The sequence below is a fragment of the Nylanderia fulva genome, unplaced genomic scaffold (assembly GCF_048542155.1).
Source record: "Nylanderia fulva isolate GAGA-0341 unplaced genomic scaffold, ASM4854215v1 Scaffold671, whole genome shotgun sequence".
NCBI classification, from domain to species: Eukaryota; Metazoa; Arthropoda; class Insecta; order Hymenoptera; family Formicidae; genus Nylanderia; species Nylanderia fulva.
The window spans coordinates 31,225-49,603 of record NW_028190777.1 but is presented as its reverse complement, the minus strand read 5'-3'; the positions used below and the strand labels follow the sequence as shown (position 1 = coordinate 49,603).

Below are 18,379 nucleotides of genomic sequence, written 5' to 3'. Positions count from 1 at the left end.
GAACGGTATCAACTTATTTTTATATTAGTACGGTATCAATGACAGTATCAAATGACGGTATCAAATGAAAATTCTTCAAGTCTTTATAAAAATAAAGATATATTCAATAGAAATTACAAGAGAATTCGGTAATTATTCGGTGATGTTCACGGTAACGAAATCGAGCGAGGACTGTCTAACTTCTTTTTTTTTCGACAGCCCATTGCCTGTATTTATATCCCTTCTTGTCGGTTTCTAGACTGTTCTTCAATTTTCAGTTAGTTCCCTAACTGCTGCCCTTGTCAAGGTAATCCTAACTTATTTATAAACAAAGTCATGCGAGCTGACTCACTTTGCCTTGTTCGTGTCCTTATTATTGTAAAGAGTTGTTTCTCGCAAATAACAAGTGAGACAAATATTATCGTTCGCTTATACACAAAAATCATTCGCTCGATATAATTATATTCTAAAATAATCCCAATCCTACATTAATAAAGTGTATAAGGCTGTACAATGGTTGAAAGAAAATAATCCTCATTACTCGAAAATTCGTCTTCCGGCGTCATCTGATCTATTAAAGGATAAGTTGCAGGAAACAGAATATCGGATTGTCGATGACGAAAGCGACAATGACGAAATAAATAAGGTGGTTGAGAAATTACCAGCATTGAATTTGTACAATGTACAGGAAAACAAAATATAATAATGATCAAATCGTTTTAAAACGTAGGGCTTTCCTCACACAAATCACTGAAGATTCGGATATTAACGATCAGTATACAATATACCCAATACAAGCGAAAAGAATCAATAACGAATCTGCATTGAAGCTTTATCAAATGATGAAAATTGAAGATTTTCCAATGGATAATCGTTATAAATATCTGGATGTCATGTGTTTCCCTGATTTATATCCTGATGGTGTCAATGGACAACGAGAAGATAGAAACTTTGCATTGCCGGAATATTTATTTATTAGAACACGATTGATGTCGAAACATAGTAGATTCAGGTTGAATCTGCAGTATCTGTTTTTCCTTCCAATGATGCTAACTACCGACAGTTGAAAAGTGGTATCTATTATACGATGATGGTTACTAACCCACGAGAGAGATACACTGCTGGTAGATACATGAACAAATTGAAAGGTTACGAATTAGAATCGAATTTAATGAGTATTTTCGCAAAATTGAGAAATACGGATCAATTTTGGCGACAACCGTCCAATAATGTAAAATGCATGACTTTGCATTACGGTCCAGCGACGTGGTTTTTGACTTTGAGTCCTAGTGAATGGAAATGGTCCAATTTGGGTGAATATTTACGAGATATGAATCCCGATAAAGAGAAGTTAGGCATCAGCGAACTAGTCGCATACGATTCTGTAAGTACTTCTAGATTCATGTGCATAAAATTCAAAGCCATGATTGATTTTATTTGTTCGTCCGATAATCCAATAGGAAAGGTTATTCATTACTTCTGGCGACTGGAATATCAAAGTAGAGGTATTCAGCACATGCATTGTATGATTTGGATAAAAGATGCTCCAGTAATAGGAAAATCGCCGGATATAGAAGTTGCTACGTTTATTCGAAAATACGTAACGTGTGAAATTCCAGATGAAAATGTTTCGCCAACGTTGTACGATACGGTAATAAGTGATCAGAATCATAAACATAACTCGTATTGCATGCGTACGAAAAAAACGGAAACTAATATATACAGAAAGTGTCGGTTCGATTTTCCTCGGCCAGTTACTGAGAATTTCGTTTTAAGAGACGTTATCACTTCGATAGTCGGTAGAAAAAATTTACGCAGTAAGAGCAGATTGTACGATCTTCCTCGCAAGGAGTCGGAAAGGTTTATAAATGATTAAAATCCGGCTATCAAATTAGCCTGGGAGGGAAATATGGACATACAATTTATTGGAGAAAAATCAGAGTTTTTAAACTCATATTTAACAAAATACACGACAAAGTCGGAAAAATGCAATACAGACTTTGAAGTGATAGATTTGAATAAGTCCTTGGCATCGAAACTGTGGAATTTTGCAATGCGTTCATTAAATAACAGAGAATGCGGTGCTTTAGAAGCTGCGGATACACTATTAGGGAATCCCTTGTACGGTATGGATAATGATACCATGGTCAAATAGATTGATGTAATGAGGTGAGAAATAGAAAAGTTAAAACATTTAATGAAATTAAAGCTCTCGATGAAAATTCTACGTATATTTACTGTTCGTCACTCATCGATGATTACTATCCAAATAGACCTCAGGAATTAGAATCATTGAATTTATACGATTTTGCAAGATTCTAGGAAATTACGAAACAGATGCCAAATAATGACGAAGTCAAGTAGTTACAAACTGGCATCGGATATATTTTTAAAAAACCGAAAAAAGGGTTATTTAATTAACCATTATCGATTTAATATAAAAACTGAGCCCGAAAAATACTTTTACTCGCTGCTTCTTCTGTTCAAACCATGGAGAGATTTGAATGAACTCAAAGGTACATTTGAGACTTACACGGATGCCTTTAAGAATTCAGAGTCTGTTTTAACGAAGGTAATGAAATATCACGAAAGGCTCGAAGAAATACAGAAAGCTTTTGAGAACGTTGCTGAATTAATCGAGAAGCGCGAAAATGATCTGAAAACAGCAGACAGAGACAAATCCGATGACGATGAACTGGATTGTAATCCGATAGAAGCTGACGACGCGATGAAAGATCTGGAAGATTTTGGTAAGATTGACGACCCGATTGATTTATCGCGAATAATGTCGCAATTGAACGAAGACCAGAAAAGAGTCTTTGATGGAGTATGCCAAGTTTTACAAGATAAGAATCAGATTCTGCGACTGTACGTAAGTGGCGAGGGTGGTACAGGGAAAAGTTTTCTAATTGAAACGATTAAACATTGGATCAGAAAAAATTTGGAAAAAACGACTGCCATATCTGCTCCCACGGGTATCGCAGCATTCAATATCGATGGCTTGACAATCCATAGAATGTTTCAACTACCCGTTAGTCATGAATCTACACCAAAATATACGCAATTGTCAGACATGGTCTTGAAAACTTTGAGAGACAAGTTAAAGAATGTCGAATTATTTATAATCGATGAAGTATCCATGATTTCAAATGTGACACTTATGTTTATCAATCTACGATTATGTGAAATCTTTGATACGACAGATACAGATGATGGTTTCTTTGGCAGAAAACACATTCTCCTGTTTGGGGACTTATTGCAGCTTCCTCCTGTAAAAGGACAATTTTTGTTTGTTAAAATGTCTCGATCAGAGATTCAGAAGTATTTAGGTACCATGGGTGGATGTGATTTGTGGAGATTGTTCGAGTACGACGAACTTTTGATTAATATGCGACAAAGATGCGACAATACATATCGTGATATACTTTCTAGAATACGAATAGAGAGGTTTAGTAACGGATTCTGACATCAATGTTCTTCAGTCTAGAAAAATCAATTTTAAAGAAAGTAGTTGCGACGAAAGATTGAATGAACTTTGCACTTATATGAATCAATTACCGATTGATACAATTTGTTTATTGCCCACGTGTTATTTGTGCAAGGTTTTGAACACAGCAATGCTCGATAAAATCGACAGCGATGAAATTCTACTGATAGCAGAAGATGATGTCGACTGTGCTCCAGCAATGAAAAAAAGGTGCATAAAATTTTGGAAGACAAAGATGATAAAGTGTCTGAAACAGCTGGCATTGAAAGAGTAATAGCGATTAAAATTGGCGCTAAAGTGATGATTCGACGAAACATTGAAGTAACTTTGGGACTTGTCAATGGAACGATAGGCAATGTAGTTGCAGTTAATCGCTCTGCTGACGGCAATTGTATTGATACCATCAAAATAGTTATTTCGGATAACAAAGAAATCGCAATAAGGAAAGTAGATATTAAATTTGAAGTATTCATCAAATTAGTGGTACATCGGAAACAATTTTCATTGTCTCTCAGTTATGGAATAACTATACACAAAAGTCAAGGAATTACATGTAACAATGCAATGATGGATTTAGGAACGACTGTATTCAGTGATGGTCAAGCCTATGTATGTTTGTCACGAGTAAGTAAATTGGAAGGCCTACATTTGATAAATTTCAATCCAGCATCAGTTAAAGCAAACTCGAGAGCTATTGTAGAATATAATCGACTGAGATCTATATTCAAATCTGAACTGCCACAAATCAATCCGTCTGAGAAAAAGGTTTTGAAAATGTACGATCGTCGATGGGCTATCCTCAATATCATTGATGATATGCAGAATTATGATTGTGAGGAACCAGAAGGTATAGTTACGTGGAAAATATATAGCCTTTGCAATAACGATGCTGTTTCGTGTTACGCTAATGTAATATTACAATGTGCGTTTCATTGCGTACGTATTAGGCAACAAATACTGAAAAATAAAGCATCGAATGCATTGACTGATGCTATCTGCGCGTATGGTGAACGTAAATATTGCAACATTCAAGCGGTTAGAAGATCTGTCGGAAAACGCTTCGAAGAACGAACACAACATAATGTTTCGGAATTTTTTACGGCTCTAATGTCGACGTATTCCGACATCAATGATGTATTAGAACTCGAATTAAAGCACGTAACATGTTGCTCGAATGTCAAATGTAATTACAATGTAACTAAGCTGGAAAGCAGTAGTTTGATAATATTACCTATACATTCGATTAAAAAGGAAAAAAGGTGTCACTCTACAAAGTTTGATTAATGTAGAATTTTCTAAATGGGAAACGATAAACGGCAATTGTAACGAATGTAAGAGTACCGTGTTGAAAAGGAAAACCGTAATCGAATCAACTTTATCCGTCGTAGTAATACAGCTCAATTTATATACTTTTGTAAACGGTGCTTCTAAAAAAATTATCAACAATTGGATTAACGCCGTGCCGACGAGTAATATCACGATTAATGAAAAAAAGTACAAGATAATAAGCGCTATATTTCACAAAGGTGGAGAAATGAATCGTGGTCACTACACGTGTATGTTGAGAGCTGACACAAAATCGGAATGGTATTACTCTAATGATATGGAAGTGTTCAAGAAAAAATGGCCCAAAGGAGCACAAGGGGCATACATATTGTTCTTAGAACAGATTAAATAATGGCGCTGTATAAAGGCTGCCGTAAGCGCCGAAATGAAACATCGGCTGCTCTGGCGCTGTATAAAGGCTTCCGTAAGCGCCGAAATAAAACATAGGCTGCTCTGGCGCTGTATAAAAACTGCCGTAAACGCTACATTAAAACATCAACTGTTCTAGCGCTGTATAAAAGTTGCCGTAAGCGCCAAAATAAAATATCGGCTGCTCTGGCGCTTTATAAAAGCTGCTGTAAGCGCTGCGTTAAAACGAGTGCAATAAGTTTAAATTTGACCTAGGCTTCATGACATTTCAAAAAGTATCATCCAGAAAAAAATTATCAGATAGAAATATGTATGTTGTGTTAAAATCGGAGAGACGAAGAAAAATATATGGTTGCGTTCTCACGAGAATGGGCGATGGAGGGGCTCATTCTTTATTTTCAATATTTATACAAGAATATAAATTCATTCTGTTGCAATTGAAATAAATGTGCAATGTATCGTTAAAAGTTATTACAATTATACAAACATTTACATATATGATTAAATAAAATATATATGTAAACTATAATATAATTATATATTTTATATATGTACATATATACTGTTGTGTGCCTCGGGAGAGACACTTAAGGGTCGCGCCAAATTGGGATGGGAATCCGGGGCGTCAGGACTTGTCGGGTGTTTGTAGAGAAATGCACTACACTTTTTGTATTAAAATTCTTTATTCAACTTCAACCACTTGGTCTTTATTTTATTTCACTATCAATACACTGAAGCTTTACGAGTGTGCGGCACTGACTTTATATTACTCCGCGTATCGCGCACAACTGCGAGTCGATGCTAAGTGCGCGCGCGGTTAGCGAGATCGTGGTTAGAGCGATTATTTGTGTCTGCGACTGAGCGAGCTGTCGCGTCTCTACTCTCTTTTTATATCGTTGTTTTTTGGAGTTTTCCCGATCGGAAGGGGTGCCTGGCAACAGGTTTCCCCGGTCGAGAATCTAGGTGCAAGCGAAGCAGATTCAAAGTCCTTCTGCTTTGCTTGCACGTTGACCAATTTCTGTTCCGCGTATATCTCGCATTGTATGCGTTTTTAACGCGGTCATTATCTGTCGTAATTCTGATTTCGCGTATACCACGCATCGTATGCGCTTTTTAACGCGGTCATTAGCTGTCGTAATTCCGATTCCGCGTATACCTCGCATCGTATGCGTTTTTTAACGCGGTCAGTGTCTGTCGTAATTGCAGATGCAATACGAGTACCCATTTCTTAATATTAGTTACTCTTTTAACAGTTATATCTATTGTATATCTTTGGGGGATATAACATCCCTCTTCCGTTAAAGAAGAAAAACGAAGGCATGAAGTTTTTCGCTTACAACTAAAGCTTACAAATGTTTATCCCGTTCACAATATAATTATAATCGTTTCCTATTTCCTAAAAACGCGTACTATTACTCCTTTTTAATATAGATCTAGGTACATCCCAGTCATTGTCGAGTATCGTCACTCTTGGTCTTCTTTTAATGTCTTTTCTATTTTTTACTTTCCAAATTATAATGACAATGATAAATATTATAATTATGATTATTACTAACTCGCTCGAGGTCATGGGATAAATAAATTGTTTTCTTGTATAAAACTTTTGTTCATTATCCTGTAAATCATTGTCTATGTTGTTTATTTTCGTTCGTAATTCTATTAATTCTGCGTTGTTTTGTGTTAGATTATTTAATGTGTCGAGTATTCTCATGTCCTCGTCTTGTGATGGTGCAATATTAAAATTCGGTAAATATGTATCTATGTTCGTTACGTAAGTCGTCTCTTTTGTCTCCAATGTCATATCCTCCGTTTTAATTTGACAGTTTCCTCGTGAGGTTAGTCGGCCGGTATTTTTTATTACTAAATTTTTTTCTGTGTATCCGTCACATTTTATATTTATTTTTTCTTCCTTAGCTGTTGAGTACAACCATGTGTGTGTTTGATGTAACGAGATCCATACTGTCGTTTTCGTTACCCGATAGCGTACCTTACATTCATGCTTATCTTGCATTCGTTGCGTATACATTTGTAATTCGCACGGTATATTCGTGTTTACGCGATAAGTCGGCATGCTATGTTCGCATATATAATTAAAGTTTATTTTACTACATTTTTGTAAATCCTCATTTGTTATAATTAAATATGTTAATCTAAGGTTATCTATGGCAAACATATTGTTTTCTACTTGTATACCTTTAAATGTTTTATTGTATGCTGCCACGGGGAATTCAATTGCCTTTATTATGTTATATTTAGGCTGTGATATTATCGGGAACCGCAGTATTGTATATAAATTATATTCTTTGCTTACGTATGCACTTACGCTTGCATGTTTCTTTATTTCATGCCAGTTTACTGCGTGTGTTCTAAACGGAAAATAATATCCCTGTTCTAACTGTGTTGCGGCTTCCTTTAAGTGTGCGACAATGTTATCAAATGGTACTAATTTCGAATGTATATTTCCTTCCTCGATTTGCGCTAAGTATTCTATAATATTTTCCGCGTCCCTAATGGCGTCTGTTAATGCTGCCATAATTATTTCATATTGTCCCTGTATCTTTTCTAACGTAATATATTGCGCTACATTTTCCTGTAAGAGTTTTTCACTCTGTTTTATTGTATTCTCTAACTTACTTATATGTGTTACCGTATCGTTGATTATTGTTAGTTGATGCCTAACTGTGTGTTGTAACGTGCTCTGTCGGTTATTTATTAATTCTAGTTGTTCATTTATGCGTTTTTCGTCATCGGCGTCCATGGTACCGAACAATGTCTTTGCCACTGTTCCTATCCCGTCAATTATTCCCCTACGTTTGTCTGTATGTCTGTCGTAGAGTGTATTTATTTGTATTATCGTTTTTTCCAAATAGTTTAGTGTTTGTTTTGTAATACTAACTAAATTAAGGCATGTGTCTTGTTGCGTTAACACATTGCACGCTTTTTCCGTACGCTCTATATAATTTCGTATGTAACCTTGTTTCGCAGTTAATGTTGCTAGGTCCAGTTTTATTACTAGTTTCCACGTGCTTTTGGAACAATGTAGATGGCCTATTTTTTCAAAATGTATCCCTGGTTCGTTGGTGAATTCCTCGAGTTCGTATGGCTCTTGGCTTGACCGTCTTAATGTCGCTGCGTTGGCATTGAATATGATCATCCTGTAATATATATATAATTCTCCTTACTATTTTATACTTTTGTATGCAATTTTTTATCAAGAAAGCGGAGCATTCGTTTTTTATATCTTCTGTCGTTTCTTCAGTCTTAGGACAACTTTTGTTACGTGCGGCACGACATATTAACATGTATTTTCGTTTTAATTGTATTAGATGCAATGCTTATTCGCATTTGGACGATTTGTTGTGTCCTTACTGTCGCGCCCGCGCCCCTGTTGTGGGGCCCGAAATAACGGGGGACGAGTATTCCCGGGCGTACGATGTGGTGCTCCGGTGGGCGAATGTGTCCCGGAGGGCGGGTGAGCCGCATTCTTTGCACGTCACCCTTGATACGCGCACCGATACGCGAGTAGTGCGTGAAGTGGTGGTTTTGGTGGGGACGACTAGCCTTGACCGATTCGCGATACCGGAATAGGTAAGTCTCAATTTTCGATAAATAATTTTAGTCTGTTTGTGTGTATGCGTATTGCTCTTCTTCCTTTCTTTATTGTGTAGTTGACGTCGGAGTTCTTTTCGATTATTGTATACGGTCCTGCCCATAAGGCGTCAAGTTTCTTTGATCGTCCGCGTCGTAGCGTATCGTCATATATAAGTACTTTATCACCGACTTTAAATTTTATTTCTTTCGCGTCTTTATCATAATATTTTTTTGATTTGATTTTTTCTTCGTTTACGCGATCCTTCGCAATTTGTTGTGTGACCCTTAATCTTTCCCTAAGCTCTTGAGCGTAATCGTCGTAGCTGTATGTGGCCCTCGGTGGTTTTGTTAATGCTGTCGGTAGGTTGGCCTGATGTCCGTAAATTAATTCAAACGGCGTGTACCCCGTTGCACTGTGCGGGGTCGTATTATAAGTAAACATTGCATAAGGTGTCCATTCGTCCCAGTCTGTTTGATCAGCGTCAACATAATGGCGAAGATACTCTGCTAATGTCCTATGTGATCGTTCGAGTGCCCCATTTGTTTCCGGGTGATACGCGGTTGTTTGTAATTTTTTGATTTTTAACAGTTTACATGTGTCCTTAAATATTTCACTTAAAAAGTTTGTCCCTTGATCTGTCAAAATTTTCTCCGGTATCCCGTGTTCTAGAATTATTTTTGTTACGAACTCCTTTGCGATTGTGCCAGCTTCCTGGTTCGGTATTGGAATCGCCTTACTAAATTTTGTTAGGGTGTCTTGGAATGTTAATAAATATTTACTCCCATTCGTAGTTATTGTTAGCGGCCCTACAATGTCCAACGCACATTTTTCAAATGGCTTATCAGGCGTATCTGTAATTATTAATGGTGCTTTATTTTTCCGCGACAATTTATTTTTTTGACATGACTCGCATTTGGCGATGTATTTCTCGACGTCTTTTGTTAAACCCGGCCAATCATGATCTAAACAAATTCTCTTAATTGTTCTTTCTATTCCCTGATGTCCTCCAATGGGCGCATCGTGATATTCATATAGTATCTGTTGTTTTTCCTCTTCGGTGTTCGGCGCACGTGTGACATCTGATATTCCCGCGCGTGTGTCGTCTTATTCTTTTTCTCTTGTCTTTCGTCCTCGTCGCTACTTTGCTCGTCATTGTTACTGCTTCGCTCGGAATCCGTATCACTGTTTCTCGTTTTCAGCTTCTTACGACTTTTGATTACATTAACGTTACCCGATTTTTTATCACCGTTTATTCTATCGTGACTTGATGTCATTTTTAACCGTCCATTTAATGTCCAGCTTTCTTCACGGTTGTGTCCACGTTTTTTGCAGTAATTGCAAAATTTTTCTATTGTAGTTACGCGATCTGACTTCTCCGGTTTAGGATGCGCGTATTTACTACTACGGCATTCTCGCTCGTAGTGTCCCGATTTTCCGCATTTATAGCATTGCACGGCGTTTTTTGATGATCGCGACGGCGCTTCATCATAACGATTTCGATTTGTATCGTGACTTGATCGCGATGCGGTTGTGCCCTTTACCTTTTCTTTGGCGGTTGCGGCAGTTATTGCCTCCTGCAGTGTTTGGTAATTTCGAGAACGAATAAGTAGTTGTACCTCGTCGCGTAGTCCTATTTGGAAATTTTGCAAGGCTTGTTTTTGTATAGTACTTAGTATGATCCGCTTTTCAATGGGGGAGTGATCTTCTCCCTCCGTCATGGATTCATATAACTCCATAGCTAAGGTATCAACGCGCGTTCCGAAAGCTTGCGCGCCTTCATTTGCCTTTTGTTTTAAGGAATTGAACTCTATCTGCAAATACGTAGTACTTCGCCTACTCTGATATGTACATTCCAATTGTCGCTTGAGTTCGTCGTATGTCTGTATGTCTCGCGTTTGAAAATCCAACATTGCTTTGCCTTTTAATTTTGTACACAAAATAGCTCCCACCAACCCTCTCTCATTAGCAGGGTGTATATTTTTCATAGCATAAGTGCATGCGCTTAAGAATTCCTGTAATTTATGTTGGGCCGTCCCGTCAAATTCCGGAATCATTTGAAGTGCTTCTTTTAACGATATAAAAGGCTCCTGCGGGCCTTGTCGGTGTCTAGGGTTACTCTCTGTTCGTCTGTACACAACGTCATATTTTTTCAGAAATAAATATTTTTATCGGCTCTCAATATAAATAATATAAGTATGCTGTCTTCTAAGCTGGGCAATAGAGCCAAGGAAACAAAACGAAAAATTAATTAAACGGAACTGTATCTCAATTTGAGATCCCAAAGTTCCACATATAAATTAATTTCGAAACTTACATATGGAGAAATAAGCGAGAAAAATATAGGTCCGAAAAGTCGCTGAAGCGGGAATCGAACCCGCGTCTTTCACTTTCCGGGCGACTGCTCTTACCAACTAAGCTATTCAGACCCTTTCGATCCTATATTTTTCATTTGCCTTTTTAGTAGATGTTAGTAAATACCGCCGTGATTAGCCCAAGGCGTGAATAAACTCAGAAATAAATATTTTTATCGGCTCTCAATATAAATAATATAAGTATGCTGTCTTCTAAGCTGAGCAATAGAGCCAAGGAAACGAAACGAAAAATTAATTAAACGGAACTGTATCTCAATTTGAGATCCCAAAGTTCCACATATAAATTAATTTCGAAACTTACATATGGAGAAATAAGCGAGAAAAATATAGGTCCAAAAAGTCGCTGAAGCGGGAATCGAACCCGCGTCTTTCACTTTCCGGGCGACTGCTCTTGGTAAGATCCCAAAGTTCCACATATAAATTAATTTCGAAACTTACATATGGAGAAATAAGCGAGAAAAATATAGGTCCGAAAAGTCGCTGAAGCGGGAATCGAACCCGCGTCTTTCACTTTCCGGGCGACTGCTCTTGTACCAGAGCAGTCGCCCGGAAAGTGAAAAACGCGGGTTCGATTCCCGCTTCAGCGACTTTTCGGACCTATATTTTTCTCGCTTATTTCTCCATATGTAAGTTTCGAAATTAATTTATATGTGGAACTTTGGGATCTCAAATTGAGATACAGTTCCGTTTAATTAATTTTTCGTTTCGTTTCCTTTGGCTCTATTGCCCAGCTTAGAAGACAGCATACTTATATTATTTATATTGAGAGCCGATAAAAATATTTATTTCTGAGTTTATTCACGCCTTGGGCTAATCACGGCGGTATTTACTAACATCTACTAAAAAGGCAAATGAAAAATATAGGATCGAAAGGGTCTGAATAGCTTAGTTGGTAAGAGCAGTCGCCCGGAAAGTGAAAGACGCGGGTTCGATTCCCGCTTCAGCGACTTTTCGGACCTATATTTTTCTCGCTTATTTTTCCATATGTAAGTTTCGAAATTAATTTATATGTGGAACTTTGGGATCTCAAATTGAGATACAGTTCCGTTTAATTAATTTTTCGTTTCGTTTCCTTGGCTCTATTGCCCAGCTTAGAAGACAGCATACTTATGTCATATTTTTTGTCGTCATTGTCTGGGTCTCGCGTTTCCCTCTCGCGGGTGTGTGTGTCCCGGCGGATTTGACCTCGTTCGTCCGCGTATGTGCTGATATCACGAATTTGTTCGCGTAATATGTCTATTTCTCTACGTAGTTCTCGCATGCCTCTCATTATCTCACGTAGCATAGGGTTATCTACTCCGGCCTCCCTATAATTAGGAGTTTCGCGCACCTCGATTTCGTCAATGCGTCTATCTATGTATCGTCTGGTATCGCGGGGGTTAGTTGTTCCTATTTCGCTATTAGGGGGTGGTGCATGTACGTCAGCTTCCACCAGTCGAGTGTTGTCGCGAGCTATTGTACCGTGTAGACGGTCAATCTCGCGGTCGATGGCACCCTCGGACACATCCATGCCACCGTTAGGCGGTGTTCGCAGCATGTCCTGATACTCGCTCGGATCGAAAATACTACTATCGTATGATGTAAGCAAGGATTCCCCGTGTTGTGACCCGTTGCTAGGAGTTCGTCTCACGCGTTCGTTACTTTCCCGTGAGTATATGATTCGGAGTCGCTCTCTCCTGAATAATATGCTTCTAATTTTATTCGCACTTTTCCGAGGTTTTCTAAGGTTATCGGTAGTGCTTTGATTGATCGTTCGGCTGAGTCGCTATGTAACCACGAATTATTCGCTATCGCTTGTCGGGGTGTTTCGCTTTCCTCCGACATTCATGCAGTATGTATAAAAGTTTGATTCGGACTTACATTAATATTACTATCGCTCGCTTGCTGACGCTGCAGATCATCGCTCGGCAGTGTTGATACGGCTGGCGGTCCGGTGTTGTGAGGTGATCCTGCGGGTCGTTGTACGGTGCGATGCGTTGTCCGTGTTGTCGTAGGTCGCGTCCTTAGGTGATGGCCTACTTCCCGACGGCTGATGCGTTGTCCGTGTGTGTGTGTCTTTTTGTACGTACGGCACGCTTCTGCTTATACGTCGGATTCTGTTTGTTCGTTTCCCGTCGATTATTATATTCGACGTGCCTGATTATTAATACTGCTGTATTTTTCAGGTCTTCCTCCGAGTAGTTCCTGACGGTCCTTCGGCGCAATCCCACCGCTGCCACCAAATTGTTGTGTGCCTCGGGAGAGACACTTAAGGGTCGCGCCAAATTGGGATGGGAATCCGGGGCGTCAGGACTTGTCGGGTGTTTGTAGAGAAATGCACTACACTTTTTGTATTAAAATTCTTTATTCAACTTCAACCACTTGGTCTTTATTTTATTTCACTATCAATACACTGAAGCTTTACGAGTGTGCGGCACTGACTTTATATTACTCCGCGTATCGCGCACAACTGCGAGTCGATGCTAAGTGCGCGCGCGGTTAGCGAGATCGTGGTTAGAGCGATTATTTGTGTCTGCGACTGAGCGAGCTGTCGCGTCTCTACTCTCTTTTTATATCGTTGTTTTTTGGAGTTTTCCCGATCGGAAGGGGTGCCTGGCAACAGGTTTCCCCGGTCGAGAATCTAGGTGCAAGCGAAGCAGATTCAAAGTCCTTCTGCTTTGCTTGCACGTTGACCAATTTCTGTTCCGCGTATATCTCGCATTGTATGCGTTTTTAACGCGGTCATTATCTGTCGTAATTCTGATTTCGCGTATACCTCGCATCGTATGCGCTTTTTAACGCGGTCATTAGCTGTCGTAATTCCGATTCCGCGTATACCTCGCATCGTATGCGTTTTTTAACGCGGTCAGTGTCTGTCGTAATTGCAGATGCAATACGAGTACCCATTTCTTAATATTAGTTACTCTTTTAACAGTTATATCTATTGTATATCTTTGGGGGATATAACAATACCATATATTTCGATTATTTTGAACTGTATTGCATAAATTGTTACTTATACAAAGTTGTGATAAGAATCAAAAGTACATATATTTGTGATACTTGAATTACTAGAAAGCTGCTCTATATATCTGTACTTTAAAAAGTAACTGATATCCTAAAAAAATCATAAAAATGAAAAGGTCAGGCCATGTTCAAAAGAAGATACTCAAAAATTTAAACCTTTCAAAATTTAAACGATCTAATAATAAATTATCACGAAAAGTAACTGATATGTTATTCAAGGTGCCAGTTCAAAGTGAATATACGTAAAGTGTATATTATCTAAATTTAGTAATAATATATTACCATGAAAAGTAACTGTGATATTTTATTCAAGGTGCAAGTTCACATTGAACATACATACATATAAGTAAAACTGATTACAATTTGATTCTAGAAAATAAGTGCGATATGTTATTCTTAGTGCACAAAATATAATAGTCGTTTATAGAGATTTGATTTGAAATTCATACTAGCCCGTACAATGAAAAATAATTGCTTGTAATTCCAGAGTACCATTGTTAATGACTTAAAATTAACTTATTAATCGTTTAATTGAAAAACTTTTAATTAAATTATCTTGTATTAATCGTTTAATCGATCGCTCTCCGATTAATTTCGTTTATATCGATTGTCAATTAAATAATCTTCAATTGACTTCGATCATATTAATTGTTAATTAAGCGATCTTCGATTAATCTAGCTTATATCAATCGTCATTGTAACGATCTCTAACTAATCTTTCTAAAATGAATCGTTAATTAAAAATATTTTAATTAAATCTGTTCATATTATTTGTTCACCTATAAAAAATCTAATTGATATTTTGCCATCTTTGCTTCAAACAATAATCGTACCACTTTCGTCTTCTTCAATAATGTGCGGAACAGAATAGTCGCACAAACGCTCCAAACTGATCACTGGGTCATACAGGTCCTCACCTGACACGGAAATTTCAGAATCACGCACATCGGGTCCTAATGGCGTAAGTGCGGTTTCTAGGAGGAAAATCAGCTGGAGAAGCAGGAGGGATCGCTCGTTGTGGCTAAACTGTCCATCCTGCGAACGCCCGCAGGCGCTGCTGGATTTTTTTATCGCCATTCTTGAGGCAGTTCCGATGAACGGTGGGTAGCAGTTGTGGCGTATGCCCGCATGGGCGAGGTAGCCGGAGCTCGTCGCCTTCGCGACGGCAACTCTTACAATAACTGTCTTAAACGGTCCCGCCGTACTAACTAATAATTAATTTCATTCTCCAGTTTTTGGTCGAATTAAATGCATCTTATTATTTGTCGAAATTTGTCACTAACGATCAACAATTATTTAGTGAAGAATTAGTTTCATGTTTTTTGATGTTAGAGTTATGTTTTTTTATGCGCGTATCCAGATGACGTTTGATTCGCTCAATATAACAGGAATTGCAATTATTACAAGAAATTTTGTATACAGTGGAACCTCTCTCAGTTGGGTTGATGCGGAGACAAACCCGACTACGAGAGGTATCCAATAGCATGCTAGAAAGCGGTCACAATGGACTTAGCCTCTTTCCTTCTCTGTCTTCGACACAGTGCCGTGCAGTGCTCAAGCATGGAGAACGGAATCCTTATATATTTTACGAAGTGAGTGTATATTTATAATTTTGTCGCATAGCAATTGCAAAAATAATGCGACATAAGCATGCGTATGTGATCACACAACATGTATATATTACCACATGCGCATCCTCATATCGCTGACTTTCGTCCCGTGCATTGACAGATTTCCTAAACTCGTTATTTTATTTCAGGACAATTTCATGCAAAAACGCGTCGATTGAGCATTTACATAAATACAGTGAGATAGACAAAGTCAAGAAAAAACCGGCGATTAGAAATTCCTAAAAAAATAGCAATATGGAGTTGCTTGGAAAAAGGTGAATCCGTTGCAAAATTGGCAGCTAAGTACAACGTCGCACATTCTACGATATGGTTAATCAAAAAGAAGAAAAATGACCTTTATAAATGCAAGTTTAGTAAAGGATAATGACGGTTTTTTAAAAAAAAAAAGTAATAAACTATGTAGAACATGCATCTTGCAATTTGTCGATACAGTCTATATATTTATATGGAAAGACGCCTTTCCGTGTCAAAAGATTGAATTTTTCACTAGATAAATTTTGAAACTGTGATTGTAAAATTTTGAATTTGTCTTTATTCAGAAAAGATGCCAATTTGTCAAGACTAGCACTGAGAAATTTATATGAGTCTATGAAACGTAATTTAATATGATTTTTTGAATTGTTGTCTTGCGTCAATTTAACAGTTTTCGAGAATAAAATGTATTTTTCTTTCGTTATTGGAAGTAATTCGATTCCCCCTTTGAACGCTGTGGCTTAGTCCTCGATAATGAAATGCGCGTCGTAACCGGACAGATTATGAAAAACTATTGAAATACAAAAAGATTATTTATAATTTAAACTGCAATTTAAGTGTGCGGGACCTCTGTACCATCCGGTGAGATGGCAATGATCGCGAACGCGTGCATCGTCTTGCTCAAACAGTTTTTCGCATATATGACAATGCGTTGCGCTGCGAAGTTTTTCCCAATCGTCAGATGTTAAATTTACCATGGGGACGTTTGTACTTAAAATATTTTTTACACGTATTGCTAAATTTTTTAGTTCTTCGGCAAACCACGCCACGCAATCGACACTACGGCAGGAATTATATATAGATAATGAATTGTCGTACGAGCAATGTACATAATAAGCTAGGCTAAATACTTGATGATGCTGATATGTTTTTTCTTCTTCCATCTTTTTCAAAACGCATTCCAAATCGGCGTACACCACAAACGGAAGCCGCTCCTTTCTGTTGTAGTTGTTGAAGCTAAGCCACTTGTCCTTATCGCTCGGTAATCGGATAGCGCAGTCATTTAATTTTCCACAGTCTACAGTATGCGTCTGCAACTTGTCTTCCGAATTGAAATAGTGTAAACATCTGTAAAATAAAAAATTATAATTTTAATTAAAATTATTTTTTAAATTTTAGTTTAATAAATATATACGTACCGATCACAGATATATCTTCTACATTTCTTTTTACTCAGTTGCGCACTGACAAGTCGAGATAAATTCTTTATCCAAGCGAAATGTCCAACGCTGTTTTCGTCTTGCACGTACAGCAAATTGACGTGTCTGTCTTTTTTTCTCTGAAAGACGTAGCGGGACAATGTTGTTCTCGATGCTGTACACATTCACGGAGATGTTGTTTGCAAGTTCAAACTTTTTAATTTGATTTATAGTCACTGGAAACTCAATGTTCTGGAGATTCAGCACTGTAATGTGGATAAGAGGATTCTCGACTCGTGTTTCTTTCAGCAGGGTAAAGAGCGGCCACCACTGACCATGCGAAACACGCATTGTCCGCTGATTGCACATTAACCACCGCTTTCTTTGTCACAATTTCTCGCGGTAGTTTGATACGACATCCCGCACGCATTGGATTGTATTTATTTATATTTACAGTTAAATCTATTATTCGCGACAATGCCCAACCGCTATCGCGTTCCTGAAACTCTTCTAGCGATGCTAGCGTGGGCTCGATAACGCGGCGCTCGTACCACTCGCGTAAATCAGACGTGCGAAAGAGTTCAAAGTTTATTGCATTGACGCTTTTATTGGCACGGTTATCACGGTTATCAGATACAAACTCACCATTAAATATAGTGTTCACCTTCACACTGATGTGTCTCTGCAACATATTTTGCACATTCTCAATTACAATGTTTTTAGCATTTTCTAAAAATTGTCGCGGTTTGATGTAGTCTGTATTAATTATTGCACCGGTCAGTATACGACTCTCGAACGCCGTATCAATTTCGCGCCAAACGAGTCTTTGCACGTTATTGTTGCCGTCGATATTGCCACCGCCACTGTATTCACCACCAATACACATATATTGTCTCTGCAAGCGTACCTTTACACCCTCGAGTCGCACTATTGTAGCCACCATAGATTGTCTATGTCCGATTGAGAGTCGCGGACGCTTGACACGGTTGCATTCTTCAAGCTGTGCGATAAATTCGTTGCACTGTTGCAACCATTCTAAAAATTTGCCCAAGGTGGCGATTTGGTGGGACCGCTCCAATAAATTGCGCTAAATATGCTCCGCGTTTTCAATGTTCTTTTCTTTTTAATCACTATTAGGCCACTGACGCAAGAAAGTAATCACTAAACTTTTGCACCACTGCATCTATGCATTTTCAAAATCGTACTATGGCTTGACGCGCTCTCAT

The 18,379-nt window shown here is 38.1% G+C and overlaps 1 protein-coding gene across 1 annotated transcript; it reads right to left on the bottom strand.

The window, feature by feature from the left end:
- Positions 1-9,742: 9,742 nt before the first annotated feature.
- On the bottom strand, positions 9,743-18,379 carry LOC114942522 (uncharacterized). Its single transcript, XM_085488290.1, is given in 7 exon segments — positions 9,743-10,383; positions 12,404-12,693; positions 16,591-17,082; positions 17,154-17,291; positions 17,293-17,421; positions 17,423-18,240; positions 18,359-18,379. Coding segments are annotated over 7 exon segments (2,529 nt in total).